At 40.5% G+C, this 22,441-nt stretch overlaps 1 protein-coding gene across 9 annotated transcripts in view; it reads right to left on the bottom strand.

The window, feature by feature from the left end:
• SORCS1 (sortilin related VPS10 domain containing receptor 1) overlaps nt 1–22,441 on the bottom strand; it is a 484,049-nt gene that overhangs the window by 117,896 nt on the left and 343,712 nt on the right. For all 9 annotated transcript variants that reach the window (XM_023639764.2, XM_023639760.2, XM_023639752.2 and 6 more), the window contains 2 exons: nt 15,623–15,687; nt 270–388 (listed from right to left, as the gene is read on the bottom strand). In XM_023639764.2, the coding sequence (XP_023495532.2) occupies nt 270–388; nt 15,623–15,687 (184 nt within the window). The remainder of the gene's footprint in view (nt 1–269; nt 389–15,622; nt 15,688–22,441) is intronic.

The following is a 22,441-nucleotide window of genomic DNA, read 5'->3' as shown; positions in this document are numbered from 1 at the left end:
AATGGAAGTGTGCCTCATTCTGAGACAACCTTAATACTCTAAGCAGTGCCTCAGGACTCCGTGTTGATAAGGTCCTCCAGACAGTACCCAGAGGAACTAATTAATATTCTGTTAGTGTAGAAGCTCCTTTTGTTGAAAAGATAATGCTTTTCTTTCTTTCTTCCTTTTTTACTCTTATGGGAGTGTAAGCAGGCAAAAGGGACTGCATTAGGGACAGAAACAGGGAAGAGAAGTGTCTGAGACAATCAGTAGAAGTGGATCTTTCATACCTGAACAAACACGTAATCATCCTGGACAATCAGAGAGTCTGGGTCAATGTAGCCTGGGAAAGGTTTATGTCTGTTGGCCTCTGTGCAGTTCTGCATTCGGCAAGTTAGATATTGGGAATCTGAAAAGAAAAAATGGGAGTGGCGGGTGATATACACACAGAGTATTAGAGTCAGACTGGACGTTTTCTATTTCCCTTGTTATCTCCAATCTGTAAACAAATCTCACATTCTTTGTTAGCTACATTACTGTTATCATTATCATGTTAAAATTATTATGAGTATTATTTTACTCACTTGCTAACAATACCACCACCACCACCATCTCCCAGTGCCTCCACCAACTCTTGCCATCCTAGAAAACTAAATTCTTATTAATTTTTCCTCTCCCAAACCCAAATGAAAATATTTTCAAAAACTGGCAATAATATTTGTGCTTTCATAGTTATTTTTTTCTCATTCATAGGCTTTACCTCTACACTTTGACCTTTGACTGACAAATAGGGAAACACACACATACATGCAATCATCCCATGCTAGAAGCGCTGTTGTTATAAATAAGAGGGTTCTATGTCGAGATATTTTTCTTCTACTACTAATTAGGAGGATAACACGGTAGAGAGGAGAATCTTGAGTCAAAATCTGCTCTCATTTTATAGATGAGTAAACTAAGACCCTGAATCTCACCTGAGACGGTGCAGCAGACAATAAACGCATCAGTGATAATAACTCTTACACAGATTTGATCCGTATTGTTGGAAGCCAATATTGTAGTAGGGAGGCTGTCCTGTTTTTCAACCATGCCTACTCTGCCCTCTCCACTAATCAGATGTTAATTCTTTACTTAAAATTATCCTTTTGCTTCCTGCATTTAGAGTAAATTCAAACCCTCCACCACCTATCACTCCAATCCCCCCTCATTCTAATCTCTTCTTCTCTCCCTGGGATTTTTTTAATCTGGCCTACTTTATGTTCATAAATTTGGCCAAACTTTCTACCGCTTAAGAGACTTTCATTTGTATTCCCTCTGCCTAAAATGCCCCTCCTCATTATTCCCAAGGAAGGTTCTAGATTTCAGCTCACTATTATTTCTGAGGGTCTTCAGTGATTACTTTTGACCACACATTACCCTGTTAATTCCCTTTATGGAATTTATCACAATCTAAAATTCCCCTGTTCCTTATTCATTCCTCCTTCCCATTAAAATATAATCTTCATGAAGACAGAGACATCTTTTGCTGTTGTTCTCTGCTGTACTCCTAGGGTCTAACATCATTCCTGGCATATAGTAGCCAGTAAATAAATAAATATTCATTGGAACATGCCTCTTCATTGGTATATATCTTTTCAAATGAAAAGGAAGTTATTTCACTTTTTTTCAATGCCTAATAAGTGCTGAGTTTGACTTTATGACATCAGAGATATATGCAGAAATCCACTCTTACAAAGGAAAAAAATGAGGAGATGATTATTTACATGAAATGAAGGTGGGCAATAGTGAGTCGAGTTGGATATAAGGATTCACTAATGACTTCCCTCAAGGAAATTTCCAGGACCATCTTTCCTTAAGGAACTTGAGTACATCTGTATTCTACCAGGAGCACCACTAGGGGGCAGCACGCACATTTGCTCCATATGACCAACCACTGATGTAGTTATTGATAAGCTCTCAGGAGACTAATGGAGGAGAGCTTTAACAACAATCTTCCTCCATCTGGCTGCCAACGGTGGGGACAAACGGGGCTAGCTTTCAAGTACTTTAACCCTTCTAGTTCTGGTGATACCACCTCCAAAGATACACTAAAGAAGAGCCTTCCACTCACTCTTCCCTATCTCCTTTTTCAGACATTCTTACAATTCGATTTTAGGGCATACCTCAAGATCTTTCTCCTTGAAAACAATTTCTGGGACTCGTTGCTTCCCAGATTGGTCCTCCCCCATAGTACACACAATCTTTACCTCACAATTTCACCCTCCATCAGACCCTTTTACAACTTTTAGTTGACTTCTCTTTTTCAAAAGGTAGCTTGGGGTCATGGTAAGAATGGAGATTGGTGACTATGAGACCTGGCTGGAGTTCTGTTGTGGTCACCACTAGCTGCAAGGAATTCCCTTCATCTTCCTGAGTCTTGCCACCCTCATCCATGAAACAGAGATGCCAATGTCAACTATCTTGTAGTTTGGTTCTAAGAATTAACTGAAATAAGATATATGCTAAATGTTTTGAAATTTAAACTTGCACAAACGTCAGTTGTTATTATCACTAATGATAATATTCCTGTTTTCTCTTTGGCTACCTTTCACAATTATTAGATCAGTTTGGGACACATAGTAGGTCCTTAAAAAGACTGGTTAAACTGAATTTGAGTATTCCAGTTCCATTTACGTATCAGGTACTGCTGGTGACCCGTCCAATACTCATTCCTCCCTGTGTCTTTCCTAGAAACGCCAATACTAGATCTGTCACCTTATTCTTCCTCCATGTAACTCAGAAGTTCCCATACGCAAAGATTAATCCTCTTGGGTCTATGCCCACTCAAGGTCTTTCTACTCCCCTAGCCATTGGTTGGTTAAGTAAAGTGCATCTAAACCCAGTTCTAGTGAGAAGTGAAGGAGGTCTTTTAAGGGGCTTCAGGGATGTACCAGGAGGCATAGCAGAAGACTCTCTTCTGCCTGTGTACCCCATTGAGTCTCAATGTGATGCTTGGAACTGCTCTAGCCTTCTTGCCACGTGGAGGAGCCAGTCTTAAAGTTCAGCTTACATAATGAGTATGACAAAGAGATGGAAAGGACCTGTTCCCTGATGATATCACTGAGCTACTGATTGTACTGAGCCTAGACTGCCCTTTCTCTGTGCTTCTTGCTATGTGAGATAATGAATAAAAACAATGATTAACCAAATTGATTCAGAGGTTCCTAATTAGGAAGTCTGGTGCTTCAAATTACAAATACAACTTCCAATTAGAATTTCTAGGACTGCCACCTAATGAGGACTTCTTGATAAATACACAGCGCTTGTTTTACTTGTAATGGAGTCTAAGAGCTTCTTTCTAAAGACCTCGGTCTCCTCTTCAAAGGTTCCTGAAGAAGCATGAGATGGAAAATATAAAAATATACTTTTCATATTTATAACTCAACTATACAGAAATTATGATTTTGAGAGATTTGGGGAGAAAATGAAAGAATAGGGATTCTTACAGTTATGGAACATCTATGTGCCAGGTACTCTAAAGCATGTTCACATTTATTTAGTACATTTAATCATCAATACTACAAAGTACAATATGTCAACTCATTTTTCAGATAAAGTGAATGAAGCCCAACGAGATAGTGTTTTATAGACACGGCGTTATGGGTTTCAAACTTGGTTGGTTGGTTTATTTCCACTACTCTATGTTGAATGAAAACACCATAAGCTTGGGGCCAATTTTTGTTAAGTGTATTTTGCCTTCGATCTAAGTATCTATGGATATACCTAGATACAAAAGAAGACCTGTAAACATATTTTTTGTGGGGGCAGTTTGGCAATATGGATCAAGATCCTTAAAAAGGGTGTCTTTTGACCTCAGGTTTATTTCTGAGATTTCTACCTTGGAAATAATTAATGATCTATGCAAATATTTAGCTACTTTGATATTCATCAGTGTTGTTGATAATTAAAAAAAGAGAAAACAAAACGGACAACATACAGGAATAACTACTGCAGAACACGCATAGTTTGCTATTAAAATCCTGCTTCTAAAGAGTATATGAGGATTTCCAGAAGTGCTTAATACATTTTATATTATAAAAATAGGTTGCCAGTTAATAATATTGCATTAACGTTAATTTCTTAGTTTTGAAAAATAGACCATATTTGTATAAGGTGTGACCATTAAGGGAAGCGGGGTAAAGTTGTACTATCCTGGTAACTTTTCTGTTTATCTCAAATTATTCCAAAATAAAAGTTTTTCAAAAGTAGGTTACCAAAATATGTGCATATGGACTCAATTTTGTGCAAGTTGTATATATAGATATCTATCTATGTATGCTTGCATGGGAAAAATGAATAAAAGATATATATGAGATGTCAACAATAGTATAGAGGCAGTGACGTGAGAGAGGTGGACAACCTTTGTGCAAATCTCTGGGCAGCACCTCTCAGCTGGGGGAGGGAGGGAGGGAGTCAGAGGCATGGTGGGCCTGTGAGATCCGTTTCACAAGAATTCCTCCCCACGCCACATACTGAGATGGAGCTGTGCAATGAGCCTATCTTTGGGCTGAGAAGTACGAAATTTATAACTGGATGACACAAGAAAAGCCCCTGGAAGAGGTCTGGAAACCATTTCTAGCTCAGAGTGGCTCAAAGTGAAATTTGCAAGCTGAAGGGGAAATGATCAATTCGGAGCTGCCTGCCCTTGGTAAAGCGCTCCAGGTTTGTTCCGTCTCTCCTCCTAATGGAAACAGAAAGAAACTGGCTGTGCTTCATAATGAGGGACCAATCACTCTTATTCCCCTCGGGGCTTGCTGTAATAGCATTAAGTATGATGAACTCTTTCCATATTCAATTCTGGTGAGTGTATGATGCGATTCCATAGGAAGTATCTTGTAATTTGGCATTAATTAACGTCAATTAATGTATGCAACTGCTAGACTTTAGAATTAATTTCATTACTTTTCCCACACAGATGTTTGCCTTGCCACAGGTAATTAGGACACTGTGCTGCTCTTTTCAAGCATTCTCATTCTCTGCAACAGCTGCTGCTTAGAATAATGCAATCCCCATCCCCCAAAATCTGTGCTCATGTAGAGAAAGGAAGCTGCCTTTAAAAGGCCAGGCTTTGAGCAGAGGAGCAGAGATTTAAATGCAGGCGCAAGGCCTGCTTGCTTGGTAGACTTAAGCAATCTCTTGACCTCTTTAAACTTTGATCTGTAAAATGGGATCAAATGAGACCCGTCTTCCCAGTGCTTGTGACAATCGAAGACATCAGTCATGAAATGTGTTCAGTCTCGTGCCTGGCTGTGGTGGGAGCTGTAGTTGTCATTGAGGTTCTTTCTCTTTAATCACCAGTATGGCTCACCTTGTCTCCAGGGAACCAACTGTAAAGTACTACAGACATTTCTACCTGAGAGAATGTCTTTATATTCAATGTTCAGTTTGGGTTAAAGTTTTTCTTTTAAAGCAATTTTTTAAGACACCATGAAAAATATACTCCTTGTATAATTGAGAGATAACAGATGTTCTGTGCAGGCAGTGTGAGGTAGTGGTTGGGGCAGAACTGGAAAATAACTAGGGCCATGAGGAGGACGTGGAAGTCACCTTGGTGCCCAGCACACGGGGCTGGCCAGGCGGCAGCCATGGTTTTGCAGGCATTCTCTCCTGTTTGGAGTGATTTCCGGGTCCTAGCTCTATCGCCAGCATGCTGTGTGACTCTGAAAAGGTCATTTACCAAGCTTGGCTTCAGACTCTCTCTCTCTCTCTAATGAGAGTTATTAGAATTTTAGAACTAAAAAAGATGTTAAATATCAGATTATTACTTCAAGATTGGACAGGTCCTTACCATACTTTACCCACTGAAACCTGTTTCCTTCCCACTCCTGCCCAAAGGAAGCTGTGTAGTGTTGCTGGCAAGTTTGCATCTTGAGGGCTTCTGCTGTTTCTAAACAGTGCACGCATTCCTGGCTGACACGCTACATTCGTTCAGAGAACTCTCTGGTTTGAACTGCCCTTTCCTTTTCTGTTACCCTATATAAATACTTCCTGAGTCTTCTTCTATGGAGGTCTCCCTGAGGCTCCGGCAGACGTCTCCCTTCCCAGAAAGTCTCCATTGAGAGCAGCAGTAGCATTAACCTCCAAAATAACCAGAGCAACCTCCCCTCTGGGTCAGGAACTGTGCTAAATGGATCACACGCTTTTTCTCCTTTAAACTTTGTAAAAAGTCCAGAAAGAGGGATTTTTTATAGATGAAGAACTCCAGACTCAGGAATGAGATTTGTACAAGCTCATATGCTAGTAAATGACAGAGCCAAAAATATGTCACAGATCTCCAGGACTCTATCCATTGATTCTATCATTCGATGAATATTTATTTAGCATCAAATCCTTTAATATGCCTTAATATTGCAAAAATTTAATTTTAAGTTAAACCGTAATCTACGCAGGCGAGGGTAAGCCTTTAAGCCCCCCTTCCCCCAGTACTTTTCAACTTTAACCAAAACAGTTTTCAAAGCCTATATATCTGCATAGAAGTCTTGCTTTTGTTCTTTCTATTGTTCTGCTGTTTTGTTTTAGAACCTTCCTATTAAATGTTCCCACTCACCACACATACACACACACGAGTGCACGCATGTGTCAACATGCTCATGCTCACATAATCTTCATTCCTGTCAAGGTTCTAGAGCCTTCTGCGGCATGCACTTCTTAGAAATCGAGATCTTCAGCCCTGGCCCCTGAAAGACTATGTAGAGGACAAGAAATTTCTGCGAAAATTATAAACTTAGATCAAATGTTCTGTTGCAGCATGATGAGCTTGTGGCATTGTTTTCTTCTGGGAATCTCTTGATTTTGGTCCTCTGTCACTTTCTAAGTGTTGTCTCTCATTGTTAACCTTTGGATATTCAGAAAGCCATGATAACTACAGGCAAAGTTCTAGGATCATGAATTTTTTTGCCAAGCACAGTGCAAGGAATTGGGGACATGAGAGAGAACACGAGGACATATTAATTTAATAGCAATACAGAAAAGTCACTCGCCAGTTACGATGCAGTGTGGGGAGTGTATCTAGGAGAGGTCAGGGGCTGTGGGTCCACAGGTGAGGGACATCCAACCTTCATACCTCTCCACAGAAGGTCTACTCTGGGCCAGGACTTCTCCTGTGACTCTGCATTGATTTTACTTGCATCACACGGAACGGCCTATAGCACTTTTGAGAATAGAGACTATTCTGCTATTCACTCTACTCACAGAGGGAACAATTACCTGTGTGGGGGTGAGGATGGCGATACCCGTGAAAGGCTGGGTGGAGGAGCTGAGAAAAGCCTGGGCGGCTGCTTGGAACAATAACAAGAATGAGTCATCATTCCAGAAAGAAGGAGCACTGGGCGAGAGCACAGGGGCATGAGAGAATGTGAGATGTTTGGGGAATACTCGCTGTCTGTTTTGTGAGAAAGCCACACTAGAAAGGCAGTTTAAGTTGAGCAAAGACAGAAAGTTATCCATAAGGTCACACACGCCCAGCCATGAAAAACTACGAAGTACATTTCTTCAAGTAACTTTCCAAATTGAGTTTACCAAAAAAAGGGGGTCAGGGGAGAGACAGAGAGAAGGACAAACAGCAGGAAAGAAAGAAGGAAGGAAAGCAGGAATGGAAGTGGCAAGGAGAAGGAAGGAAGGGAGGAAGAAATGAAAGCAGTTTTGTGCATGGGGGAGAAAATACAGAATTTCTTCTCCAGGGCTTTTTTGAGCACGGGTATGCAAAATTTACCTAATATATTCACATGTTATATGATTAATTCCAAGACAGAGTCAGTTCAAAAAGACAGTTCCGAGACATGTGGTTTAGTCAATCCACTATTTCTTCACTTAATAACTTTCTATTTTTATCTCCCTTAATATTGAATGTCATACTTGGAACATGGAACAGGGTCAACAAAGATCAATATGGTACAATCCCTGCCTTCCATAGTGGAATAAACAAAGGCAGATGACACATTTGCCTGTCCTCTCTATATTCGAGCCACCTTGCCTTCCTGCTATAACTCAGCCCTGCTAAGCACGCGCATCCTCCGTATCCTTCACATATGCTGTTCCACTTGTCTGGAATGCTCTTCCACTAGGCAGACACATAGCTTCCTCCCTCACTTCCATCAGGACTTGGGTCAAATATCAAATGCTACCTTATCACAGATTGCTTCCTTGACAGCCTTGTCCACCTCAATCATTATCTATTCTCCCTACTTGGCTTTGTTTTCCTTCCTAGAACTTACCTCCACTTGGCAGTATATATTTCTTTATAATCTGTCTCCTCTAACTACAGGCAAACTCTGTGAGAGCAGGGCCTTTGCAGAGCTTCCTACCATCCCTCATTCATGCCTAGCAGAGCACCTGGCATAGCATACATGTCCAACAATGTTTGTCGAATGAATGACTGATAGATCTGGAGTGAACCAGACCTGGCTGCAAATTCTAGCCCTTCGGCAATGGCAAAAAACATTTAATCATTCTAAGCCTCATTTTCCTCATAGTTAAAACAAATAAAATAACAACAGGACCTACTTCCAAGAGCTGTAAGTAGTGCAGCTGAAAAGTACCTAGTGCAGCAGCACCAGGCAAATAATAGGAATATGATGCATGATAGTAGCACCATCGTTGTTTGAGAACATACAATCCACAGGAAGGAGATGTATGAGTAACTGCTAAGATCTTTAGATGCTACTTTTTTTTTTTTTTTTTTTAAAGCAGGAATCAGAAGCATTAGCAATTTTCCCAACACTTGGAAATTGCCACACATACATGTTATGTGGACTGGTGCTGCTGTGTCCTGGGGGATCCTGAGAACCCAACCAAAAGCCAGACCTTTGTCCTAGAGTTAAGGCCAAGGGTTAATAAGTTTCTCTTGTGCACCTCTGTCCTCTTCTCCTTGGGATGGGAGGTAAGGGCACAAACCTCCTCACAGATGGATAGGCACACAGGATGCAGGGGAAGTAGCACACAATGGGTACAAAGAAGCCAATTTGAAAGCTGCCCAGCAGAGCCTGCTATGGCATAATCACTGTCAAGCTTCTCACTGCTGTGTGGGGAGGCCTGTGTTATCTTATTTAATGCTTTCCCAGTTGGTTTTCAGGGCTGTTTTTAGGCTACTAAATCCAAGAGGCCAGGTTGAAAACACTAGTAGCTGAAATCAAGAGACTTTTGCAATATGAAAAACAAGGACAGAACAACACTGCTGGAAAGAAAAGCTAAGTTCTAGGTACCGCTGTGCTATCAAATCCTTGATGCCTGATTTGGGGATAGAAGAGAGGTGAGAACGCATCGGTTTAGCATGTTGGGAAGTGGCGGGGAGCTATCCCAATCTGAGGCTGACCAGAAACGGAAACTTCTAACCTCTCCCCAGGGCACCCCCTAGAAACTATCGATAAATAAACTGATTGAAAAATAAAGTCAAAGAAATGAGAGGGCCTAATAATGCCAATTGGTGTGCTAATGTTGGGACTTTGGCTGGAGCGGGGGTGGCAAGTTTGATATTTTTTAGATTTGTATATAAATGCCAAAGTGTTATTCTTCTTTAGAATATTGAAAACATTTGATCCTTTTGAAGGTTCATTGAAGAGGAAATACAAATAGCCAAGAAAAATATGTAAAAATTCTTAACCTCACTCCGAATTAAATAAATGCAAATTAAAACAATAAGAATACGCCTTGCTTTTTTGCTCATCAGAGGGATTATGTTTAGAAAATCTTTCATCATGTCCTGGACTATCGAGGGCTTGCAAACAAAGCATTCTCATATTGAGAGAGTATGCACTGATGATGCAAGTATTTCAGAGGGCAATGTGACAACCTCTAGGAAAATTGAAAATGTATTGAAAATTGAAAATGAAATGTATACACTCTCGGACCCAGAGATTTCCCTTTGGTAATTTCTCTTCCGGCTTACTGCCTGCACGAGTTTGAATGCTTACTAACCAAATAAGAAATATGTATGTATGCGTATATATTAGCACTGTTTGAAATAGCCAAACATCTATATATCCATTACTGAGAGAGTGATTAACTAAATTACAGCTGACTGTATAATGGGGCTCTATGTAGTGATTAGCCATGAAGTGGCATATTTGCTAACATGGAAAAATTTTAACTTGCTGTTGTATTCACCAACACTGGATTTGGCATAACGGTTTTACAACATGAACATCTGTGAGTGTGTATGTATGTGTATACATATACATATTCATTTGTATAAGCTCAAACAATTTCTGGAAAAATATACAAGAAATATTTTTAAAAAATAATACCTTTTGGGAATGGGAATGAAGATCAGGAAGTGTATTTTACTTTTCATTTGATACACCTGCGTACTGCTTATTCTTTTTACGGTTGTCATTGCTACTCTTGTTGGTATAAAAGTATTCTATGCTTACAGTAGAAACTCAAAACACCCCATACTGACATCTTGAGGACTGATGAGAACTGAGGTCTCTATCACCTCCCCACAGCATTTCAGCAGGCTCGCCCTATCCAGATATTGATAAGCAGGCTGCTCAATATGGAAATTAGATTGGAGGGCTGGAAACTGGGATGTAGAAATGAGGTGCCCAGTTCTCACCCAAGACCAGGATCAGTGGGATGATGGTTATATAAAGTTGCGAGTTTCCTTTGATTTTATTTCAGTTTGTATAATGCTTGTTTGAGGTCCATTTCAGGAAGAGGTTCTGGCAGTCATTTTTACAGCTGGTTAAAGGGCTAAGGTGGTTTTTCCCCGGTGAAAGAGATTAGTCCTTGGGCAAGTTGTTACAAGGTTACTTACTCATGCAAATAGACACAGAGACGAGTAACTGTCCCCTGTCCCCTGTCCGTGCTAGCACGGATCACCACCAGCACAGAAACATTCAGGTCATTGTCCAGGACTTTCATTTCAGAAGTAACAAGGAGAAGCAGTCAAGGTCAAACTTAGTACTGCAGGTTCTCTTACAAGACGATGTTTACAGATGAGCATAAATACAGAACTATACGTCCAGGTGTAATTGTCATGTGAAGGATTCTGATAAAAGTTATGCTCTTTTCCTCCAAAATCACACAGACATGTGGCACACAATTTCAAGCGAGTTAGTGAGTTTCTTGTGCTCATCCATTAGCCCTACAGGACTCCTTAGACCCTATGGTTACAGGCCCTTCTTTAAGAAGACATGCCCGTACACTGACACACACATATATTTATTAGCTCAAGAAACATTAAATGTGTCAGGCTCTGAGCTATGTTTTGTATATAGAACCAAGATTAAACAAGATATAGCTTTTCACAAAGCTCCCAATCCAACAGTTTGGTCAACATTTTCTAACTACGTACATGACATACACACACACAAATATATCTACATTAGGTAAACCAATTCAATGTAAATTACTGTTTTAATGTACCAGGTAGCAGTTTTAATATCCTAGGTACATTCAACGTATGCATGAACACACACACACACGATATTTAAACAGTAAAATCTTTGTTTCCTGGATGAGGACCTGTCAAGCTGTCTTCAGTTGAATGCGGGGGCCAATAACAAATGCCATATCCAATAAATACGTTAAAACTTTTCCACAATACTTCCTGTGATTGATTGTAATTGAGGTTGCTCTCTTCAGCTTGCCTCCCAAGGCAGAGAGGTAACACAAGAAAGAATAACATCCTTGTCCCTGTTGTAAACTACAAGACATCTGGATTTCAGAGCATAGTTGGCAAAAAACATCTAGGCCAGTCATAGACCTTCATAGAGCAAAAGCTTTCCAGCGCTTATCTCCCCTCCACTATGGAGACTTCAATTGAAAGAGAAATTAATTATAAAATGTAATCTAGGGAGATTTGAAATGAAACTAAAACTAAACTTTGAATAACAAGCCCAGATAACCATTGCAATCCACCCCATGGAGATGAGCCAAATAAGTTAGTGTGGGCCTTTTCCTGTGTCAAATGTCTCAGTGCCTTGGCTACAAAATTCCTAAACTCATGAAAATCAGAAAAAAAATCCTTGTTCAAAGTCAAAAATAATATATTATTCTGGCCTATACCCTATAAATTTATGACCTAGAATATAAACAATGGGTTGCATAATCTTAAATTTTGTACTAGGAGAAATGACAGGGATAACAACAGGGAGAGAGAGAACATATAGATATTGGAAATCTTGGAGCAACCGACCAGCCTGGAACCTGATTTTGATAAATACACTCTCAGCTACATCTGCTAATCCCCTGCTCCTCTGACCTCTCTGTGCTCTCTGCTTCCCTCCTTCTCCTCTCTGTTGCTTTTACCTGGAGTCCCGGTACTGACTGCCTTAGAGAAAAGGAGGAAGGGAGGGAGAGGGAGGGAGGGAGGGAGGGAGAGGGAGGGAGGGAGGGAGGGAGAGGGAGGCAGAGAGAGGGAGAGACAGAGAGAGAGAGAATGTGACACTGAGAAATCTCATCTTTTTACACTCAGGTTGGCCGTTATGCTTAGATCCTTTATTTCAATTGGTAGGTAATTTTTTTTTCTGTTTTGTTTTGACAGGGATAACTTTTCAAATTAAATCCCTTTATTGAATTTTCACTCTTGGGTAGTTTCTGAAGATGCTGCCTTTGCAAAAAAGTAAAATAAAATAAATAAAATTAAATCTGATATATTTCACGCCTTGTGAAAGCTGAGCCCGCGATGACAGTCTGGCATTATCAAGCTCCACACCTGCAGGGAGCACAGGAAGAATGCCGGGTCAAAGGAGATGTACAGCTCAGGGAAAGTGATGGCCTTGTGGTTTTCAGGATAGGGGGTTATATGCATTAGATGCCACAAGCCAGAGAGCAGCATTATCCCCAAAAGCTTGAAAACAAAAGCAATCTGGGATGCTCGCAATTCCATCCAGAGCTCCCTAAACAAGGGGTTTAGTCATGGGAGACAGACTCTAAAGCTCTTTCATTAGTTTTTCACTGTGGGACTTTGTTACTCTAAGCGTGTTCTACAGATCAGCAGTGTTGGTTTCACCTGGGAGCTTGTTAGGAATGCAGACTCTCAGGCCCCTACTGGGTCAGAATCCACATTTTAACAAGATCCCTAGCTGGGTCATAGGCATGTTAAAGTTTGAGATGTAATGCTTTAAAATTTTCAGACAACTTGGTAAGTGATGTAGCTAGCCAGCTTGTAGCCCTGACAACCGATCAACTATGCATTCATTCATCCAGTAAATATTTATTAAGCTCCATGTACATGTAGACACTGTGGCGTGTGTTGGAGACACAATATTGAACAAGGCCCTGCACTCAGAGAACTTACAGACTGCTGGAGAGGAAAAGTTGTGATCAAATAATCACGTAAATGGAATGCGTAGTTTCAAACTGAGATGAGCACAATCAAGGAAAAGAATAGACTTGGATGAAAGCAAACAAAATAAGAAACTGGTTTAGATTGGGAGTTCAAGAAAGACTTTCCTGGGGCTGGCCCAGTTGCACAGTGGTTAAGTTCACACGCTCCACTTTGGCAGGGGTTTGTGGGTTTGGATCCTGGGTGCGGACCCTGCACTACTGGTTAAGCCACACTGTGGCGGCATCCCACATAAAATAGAGGAAGACTGGCACAGATGTCAGCTCAGTGACAATTTTCCTCAAGGAAAAAGAGGAAGATTGGCAACAGATATTAGCTCAGGGTCAGTCTTCCTCACACAAAAAAAGGAAGATTTTCCTAAGAAATGGATGTTTTCTCTGGTTTTGATACTGTTCTACGGTTATATTGGATGTTATCTTTGGAAGCATCTAGGTGAAATGTACAGGAGAATTCTGTGTACTATTTTTTGTAACTTTTATTTGAGTCTAAAATTATTTCAAAATAAAAAATTTTAAAAAATAGAAATGGACGTCTAACCTTAGATCTGAACCATCCTCAGGGATTAATTACACTGAGTCAGTCAGGGAAGGGAGAGGGGAGGAGAGTATTCCAGGCAGAGGAAACAACAGCTATTGGAGTCTTATCAAGACACAGAACCCTATGGTCCATGAATTGAAAGCAAGCCCACAGGTCTGCAGGCAAGGAGTGAGGAGAGGACAGAATGAGATAAGGCTGAGGAAATGGGCAGGCACCAGATTACGCTGAATCTTGAAGTCAAGATGAGAACTTTGCTCTTTGTCCTCAGAGCAATGAGAAGTAAATAAAAGTTTTAAACAGATGACATGATTACTTTTGCCTTAGGAAAAGACTGCTCTAGCTATTGTGTAGTAAGAACCAGACCTTGGAATCCAAGATAACATAAACAGCTCCAGGGAAATGGAGGGGTCACCACCAGAGAGAGCCCATGGAAGAGGCAAGAAAAGAAGCTCTAAACCATTGAGCGCATTCTGTGTCAGGCACAGGGCTGGCATATGATGTATGGCAGCACTGTCTGAGTTTATAAAGGAGGAAGGTGATGGTCAGCTTGGACACTGATCTGTCCTCCGTGCTGATTCTGCCAAAGAATATATTCATTCCCCCAAAGGGGAAGCAAAACCTCTGGAGATGAAAAATCTCACGATGTGGGCATAGCAATGGAATACATGTGATTTCTGGAGGGTTTGGGTTACAGGCTTGCTGGCTTCTTTTAGTTGTAAGCTGATAAATTGTAGTTATCGTCTACTTTTGTGTTCAGAGGAGCTGAGGACAAGTAGACAGGCACAAGTGACAGTAATGATGGAGTTTTTGAATTGTGAGGGATAATTTTGAAATAGGAAATGTCTCATAAATTAGATTATCATTTTCCGGCTCAGTGCTGGACCTTGCTCTATGGTAACAGTGGACAGTCCATTCTCTCTCCCTCCTGTACACTAGAGATCTCTTTCTTTCCTGTCTTTTCTCCTCTCACCCCTTTTTCTTTTATGCATTTTCCCCTTTTCTTTTTCCTTTCTCTCTTTCACCTGGAGCACCCTATCTTAGGTCTTGTGGTACCCCCTCAAATGCTTAGCCCTTCTGGAAGATCCTCCAGACCAACGAATGGGAAGGAAACTTAAGTTGTTGTTGTTTAAATATATTACTTAAACTTCCTATGCCTTGGTTTCCTCATCTTTAAAGTGGGAATAACAACTGGCAAGTTGTTGTAAGGACTAATTGTGACAAAGTATATAAAGTGCTTAGCATAATTCTTGGTACAGGCTAAGTGCTCAGTAAACGTTAGCTGCTGCAGGAATCATTATTATTAACTTATTTAATTTACAGATGAAGAAACTGTAAGAGTTTAAGGCATAAAGAGTTTAAGTAGATTTTTCAAGGTCACACAATTAGTGAGTGGACTTTTGAGTCATTCAGGATTCTGGATCTGCAACTTACTTTCCTGTGTATCGTGTATCAGTGAGGCCTTGCCTGGATGATGTCTGATAAATTAAGGAAACTGGAAAAACAAAACAGCAGCAGTAACACAATAATGACAACAACAAAATGCTTTAGAAATAAGGAATTTTGGAATTTTCCCATCACCTAGAAAGAAAAAGACCTTGATGGGATGAGATTTGTTGAAAATTACTGAGACAATTCTGGGTTACCGGGGACAGGAAAATTCCTCAGGTCCAAATGGCTTGGAATATTGCCACTGTGATTTCCCTAAACACAGACGTCGTTTATGGCCAACTGATAATACAAATATTTCTATGAACATCAAGGGAAAGTTGATTTACTTACGACCATCCACAGTTCTGGCCTCTAGATGCACGAGATCCGGTTCCTTGTTCGATCCCATCACAGACCTAAAACATGGAGAAACATGAAAAGGAACATCACCATTAATGACTTCACACGTGCCTTAGAGAAACTCAACTGAGCCCACAGACTGTTCATGTCCACAGGATTCTAAAACCACAATCCCTGAAATATGTCTACTATATTTATTTATATAGCCTGACAGTAAAATTTCATCTTCCAATGAAAACCGTAAAAACCAAGCCATTATTTGATAAAGGTCAGGCTTAACTCTGGCAAGGATATTGTGTGTTATCAGCTCAGACTTGCAAATAAGTTCTACACCTGGCCTATGTGTCCTCTTGCAACAATCTCACCAACAGTGCATTAAACTTTCAAAGTCTATCAGGCAGATGCCAGGCAGGCTGATTTAGCTGGGTGACTTGAACAGTAATTTACGTAGCAATTTGATCTAATTAATTTTTTCATTTGAAATTTGCAGAACCAGCTACTATGACCCTATGAACTATGAACACAGCATGTGATCCAAGCAATGTGTAGTGACCAGTATAGCAGAGTGACCATTCTCTGTATTGTTGTACCAGTGTGAGGGGAAAATGCAGATGCACCTCTCTATGGCATGTGCCTAAAACTGCATGTGTAAGTAAAATAAGAGCCTATTTAAAATGCCTTGGAGGCACATATTTATTTAGTGTAATCTTGCAGTGAGCCACATCAGAGAGAAAATAATTATTCTGATACAGGAATAACATGGGCAATCATACTCTATCTCTACGACTTTTATACAGCAAGATTAATTAAACTTCAGACCATCCATAATTTTTTTCACCAAGATTTGCAGAACTTTCATTTAATTTGTTCCATTTCTACATGGAAAATAGTCACGTATCTCAAAACTGGTCCCTTTATCTGCCCCAAGCCACTCAGTCCAGCTGTCAAATCCATGTAAGAAAATTGCAGATGTTAAAAACACTCATCACTTTCAGGACTCAGGGTGGTACCCAATACCCTACGCTAACAGGTCCCATTTTGCTTTTGCTGCCCCATCTCCTGCCACACTGAATATTTGCCATTCCCTCAAAGTGCCCCACTCATCTCCTCAGCCCTTTGTAACCCTCTGTTAGTGTCTCCCTTCAGCTGGAAATGCTCTTCTCCAGCTCCACTCAATTCTCTTTGCCTCTCAAGACACAACTGAAAAGTCACTTCTTCCATTAAATATTTCCCATTCATACCAGGAAAATCATTCTCCTCCTACCAACAAATATTTTGTTAATATAAATCCTGTAACAGTTTGTTATAAATAATTATTTTTGTGTCTTTTCCCATGTAAAAGCAGGCCCTCACCCAAAGTGAGCACAGGAGCGTGTGCATATACACACACACACACAACCCCCCCCAACTGAGAGCTACCGGAGGAGTTTTATTTTAAATACTTTCAATATATTTAAATATATTTCATTTATATTTTTATATTTTAAATATATATGTAGTGCCTGAGCTATAATAGATAGTCTAACATTGAATGAAAGAAGGAAGGAAGGAAGAAAGGAACGAAGGAAGGAAAGAAGGAGGTGCCTAAGGGTCTGAGAGCTCTTTGAAATAAGTAAATGAATCATTGCCCTAAGGGCATTCCCAGAAATCTTATTTGAGCTCATTTCCTCAGCTCAAAGAGCAAAGCCTAACTAGCTTAGTCTTTCTTCATTTTAAGAAAAGACATCTCCTTAAGGCCCTATTACCACTGTCAGTAAGTTTTCTCTGATTGACACATGACCTGAGACTCAGAGTCTATGCTTGAAACATTAAACCCTGCTTTCTTCTTCCCCCAGGAAGGAGAAATGTCCCCATAAAGGTTTTATAATTTCCCCCAAAGAGACAAGGGACATGCACTTGGCCATTTCACCTGATTGGAATCTGAATACAGGCAGATGGTCCCATTTGCCCATCATTTCAGTTAAGTACTGTAGCAGCTGCTTGACCAGGGTCAGTGGTTGTCCACTTCCCACACTGAAGCCTTGACTGGATCCACAGGTGACCTCTTCTGACAAGGCCACACTCATGAGCATTAAAAAAGAAAGCAAGCTTCCTGACAACCCTCAAACTAGAAAGCTCAGCAGTTAACTGGTTTTTGCAAATTATTACTGGGTAGTTACATGTTGTCCACCTCTCACCTTGCCTGCTGAGAGTTTCTTCCTTGAAATGACGAGCACGTATTACTCACACAAGATGATTGGCATCCCAGAAACACAATATTGAAACTAGCCGGCAAACCTACCTGCTTGGCTTATGGTGACTGTCAGTAGGAGGCAAAATAATTACCCTTCATCCAGTTGCATCTTTCCATGTGCTCACGGCCCCAAATCAATACCAGCAAAGGCAGGAGCTGTTGTTTCAACTGCCATTTCCCTCTTATCAACTAACGAAAAGAGACAGGGACAAAACAGTCTTTTGTTTCTCCAAAGTCTACTGTGGCTAAGCAACTCCCTTACCCTACCTAAAATTTTTCCATCTACAGTAAAAGAACTGAAACAACAACAAAATAAAACTTGACAGTCAGACCACAGTGTTTTCGAGCATTTTTATTTGCTGATGTGCTCGCCCCTTTCCTAGTGGCCTAGGAGGACCTCCAGATCTACAGGCACAGATTACAAAGAACTACGGCAGCTTTTACTTTGCGGCACTGGTGAATTCTCAAGAGCTGAAGCCAGACAATGCTAAATGTCTGCAGAGGTGCTGGTTTTAATGGTCCTGTCATTGACCAGACACCGTGAAGAAGCACACTGCTGCAGCTCACCCACAAAGTATCACTCTCTAGGCCGTTTATACATGTTAGATGGAACTATGGAGTTTGGTGGTTTTCTGCATGTTTTAAGACAAACTGCTGTGCTTGATCATGATGAGTGATGATGATTGATGATGATGATGATGATGACGATGATGATGATGATGATAGGTGGTTGCCAGGGGCTAGGGGGAAGGGGAAATGTGGAGACAATGGTAAAAGGGTACAAACTCTCAGTTCTAAGATGAATAGAGACTGAGTATCTAATGTATAACATGGTGATTATAGTTGATAACACTCTTTTGTATAATTGCAATTTGCGAAGAGAGTAAATTTAAGTGTTCTCATAGAAAACGTAAATAGGTGAAGTGATGGATGAGTTAAGTCGACTGTGGAAATCCTTTCACAATGTATCTGTTTATCAAATCATCACATTGTACATTTTAAATATGTTACAAATCTATTTGTCAATTATACCTCAATAGAGCTCAAAAAATAATCATAAATCAAAAAAGAAACCCAGCATACACATAAAATTTAATCCAAAATATCCTCTTGATGATCTTATTTTGAGAGTGAGATGTCAAGAATGGCTTCAAGTATCTCTATTTGATCATGTTAGTAAGTGTGACTTCTGGTATTAAGCACAAAGGGTTGGGCATCTGTGCTTTCTGCTTCAAGACTGCCCTGTACACATCCCTGCCACGGTTCATAATAGTTTGCTGGATCTCTTTGCATAACCGCTTTTTTACTTCACTGAGCTCCCAAAAGGGAGGTACTCTGTCTTTCATCACTGAATTCTCTGTGCTTACCAGAGCAGAGAGAAGAATGTTTCCTCAGTAAATTTATAGACAACATTTTCACACTGGTCAATATTTACTACAATATCCAATATATTGGGTTGTTCAAGTCTGGGCCTCGGAAAGAACCTCTCTATGAATATGAGATGACAAATTTTGGCCCAGGATCCTTTAATTATATAAAAAGGCAATAGGTGGTTGTATCTTGTATATCTTTATATTGCCTTTATGTCTAATTGGGAAAATGCAGTCTCTTCTCAAACTGAATTTCAAGGAAGGGAAGGAAAGTCTTCACATCTTTGCACACACAGTCACACACTGCATAGTGACATTTTGGTCAACAATGGACCATGTATACAACAGTGGTCCCATAACATTAGTACCAGGTGTGTAGTGGGCTATACCATCTAGGTTTGTGGAAGTACACTCTACGATGTTCGTAAGATGAAATCGCCTAACAAAAAAATTTCTCAGAACTTATCCCCATCATTAAGTGACACATGACTGTACTGGTGTCTCTGCTTGGAATTCCCTCTTATTTTTCCTCTGCCTTCTTAGCTCTTATGGTCTGTGGCTCAGCTGCAGATGAGTGAAGTTGAAAATAGGCTTCCCAATGGGGGTTCCACTTAAGTTAAGTTGGTTATACCTTCTGAGACTTCCACAACCTTGCACACACTTTTGCATAGCATAAATTAGGTCATGTTTCAATTGGTGACTCATTTACCTATCCCTTTTATCAACAGATAAGCTCAACCTTTCTGTATTTCCATGCCAGGTACCATGCATGTCATGTATAGATAGTCAAGAAATGCTTACTGAACACTTTTGGATAAAGGAGAAATGCATAACCAGCCATATCAGCATTTCTCAATTTATCTGTATAGATGACATTTGGCAAATTGCTTAACATCTCTGTGCTTTAATTTTTTTAATGTATAAATGAGGCTAAAATAAGTTTTCCTAGAATATACATCTTAAAGCACCTAGCAGATTCCTGGTACGTAGCAAGGGCTCAGAAATGCAGTTGATTTCTTTCCTCTCTTCTTTCCATTTCTTATTTCAGGAGATAGTGGGAAATATTAATACTCATCTGAAATTAAAATGAATGTTGGTAATAAAAGCTTCCTGGGATATCATGGGTACCCTATTACCAGAAATATTTACCATCATAAATCAATAGACAAAAAGAAAAGAATCAATCACCCAGAGATGAACTTATGAATAAAAACAATCACTTATTTATTGAATGAAACATTCCAATGCCCTACTATGTAATAAGGTGTAATAAAGGCCACAGATTCCCTGACCTTATGAGATAGAGAGAGAGAGAGAGAGAGAGAGAGAGAGAGAGAGAGAGAGAGAGATTTATTTACTTTTTTTTTTTTTTTTTTGAGGAAGATTAGCCCTGAGCTAACATCCACTGCCAGTCCTCCTCTTTTTTGCTGAGGAAGATTGGCCCTCAGCTAATATCCGTGCCCATCTTCCTCTACTTTATATGTGGGACACCTGTCACAGCATGGCTTGGTAAGTGGTGCATAGGTCCGCATCTGGGATCGGAACCAGCAAACCCTGGGCCAGTGAAGCGGAGTGCATGAACTTAACCACTGCACCACCAGGCTGGTCCCCCTTACAAGCTTTAGAGCCACTGAAGAGAGAGTAATTCAATGACATAAGCGTTCTATATTTCAGGTGCTATTTGAAGAAATGGAAGGAACGTCCTTGCAGTTACAGATAGAGACCTGGGGGAGAAGGAAAGTACAGGAAGCCTTTGGAGTAAATGGATTGAATCTTCAAGAATATGCAATACTCTGATCAAATGGATAGAGGGGGTAGAAGAGTATTCTATTTAGAGATAAATATCCGGTAAAAAGGCCCTAGGTCAGAGAGAGGATGATCCATATAGGCTTCTACTAGCAAGTCAACAGGGTAGGTCTAATGTTTCAGAGTAGAGCAGTAGGAGAAAAAATGAAAAGTGAGGCAGGTATGCAATCATGAAGCACCACGTGCGTCACACTAAATTTTTGGATTTAATTCTAAAAGCCCCAGGATGCCACTGAAGAAAGTTAACTGTGTAAATTTATAAAGAGCTAAAAAGAAGAACTTCTGTCCCCATCTATCTACGTGTAGGCCTCCTCTCCAAGGAAAGTATAAGGTGAAGGCCCTCAGGCCATGCCAGATGTAGCTCTGTTAATGAAAACAAGAGGAAGCCAGCATGTACACTTCCTTAAGTTGGTGTTTACACTTAGGAACCATTTTGCAATACAATCTAAGGATTACCAAAGTCAAGAATGCAAATAAAACAATCGTTCCCTGATACAGTACAGGATGATGTTAGCAGAGCAACAGCAGCCTTCTGAAATACAATCAGCCAAATGCAGCCTTGTAGACATTTTCTACAGAGCAACTCAGAAATGTCACTAGTTCATCACTCTCCTGGCATTTTGTCTGAGTTTATACCAGTTTAATATAGTGCTCAATAAATGCCGCAGAGCCACAAAATGTCCTGATATAGATAACCACAGAGTGAGTATTAAAAAATAAACACCGTGACGGGATGGCACCTATTTATTCAGATTTAGATTTGCAGTTAATGGCACAGGGAGGAACAAGGAGGGATATGCAGTGGAGCAGAGGCTGGGGAGTTGGAGATACCTGCTTTCCTCCTTTTTGTTTTAGATGGAGCATTCCTGTTCCCACAGGCTCTCTCCATACACAAAGCACACAGAAGCACGCGGTCCTGTCTGATCAAGAGAGAAGAAACGAAGTGCAGGCAGGTATTAGTGGCTTGAGACCCGGATTTCCTCTTCTGTAGTCAAGGGTTTCCCTTCACCTATCACCACAGTCAGCCTCTCAAGACAAACATCATCAGGAAAGTCCTGGCTAATGTCACACCTTTTTTTGGGAAGATTAGCCCTGAGCTAACTGCTGCCAATCCTCCGCTTTTTGCTGAGGAAGACTGGCCCTGAGCTAACATCCATGCCCATCTTCCTCTACTTTATACGTGGGACACCTACCACAGCATGGCTTGACAAGTGGTGCCATGTCCGCACCCAGGATCCGAACCGGCGAACCCCAGGCGGCCGAAGCGGAATGTGTGAACTTAACTGCTGCGTCACCAGGCCGGCCCCTAATGTCACAACTTTTATTCTTGAACAAAGCAGCTTAGCCTGTGGTCTCATCTCCTGCCCACCTGGGGGAAATGAGCTAGAAAAAATAAAAGGC

The sequence above is a fragment of the Equus caballus genome, chromosome 1, assembly GCF_041296265.1.
Source record: "Equus caballus isolate H_3958 breed thoroughbred chromosome 1, TB-T2T, whole genome shotgun sequence".
Classification (NCBI taxonomy): Eukaryota; Metazoa; Chordata; class Mammalia; order Perissodactyla; family Equidae; genus Equus; species Equus caballus.
Note: the sequence above shows the minus strand (reverse complement) of the source record. Positions and strands in the feature narration are given on the sequence as shown.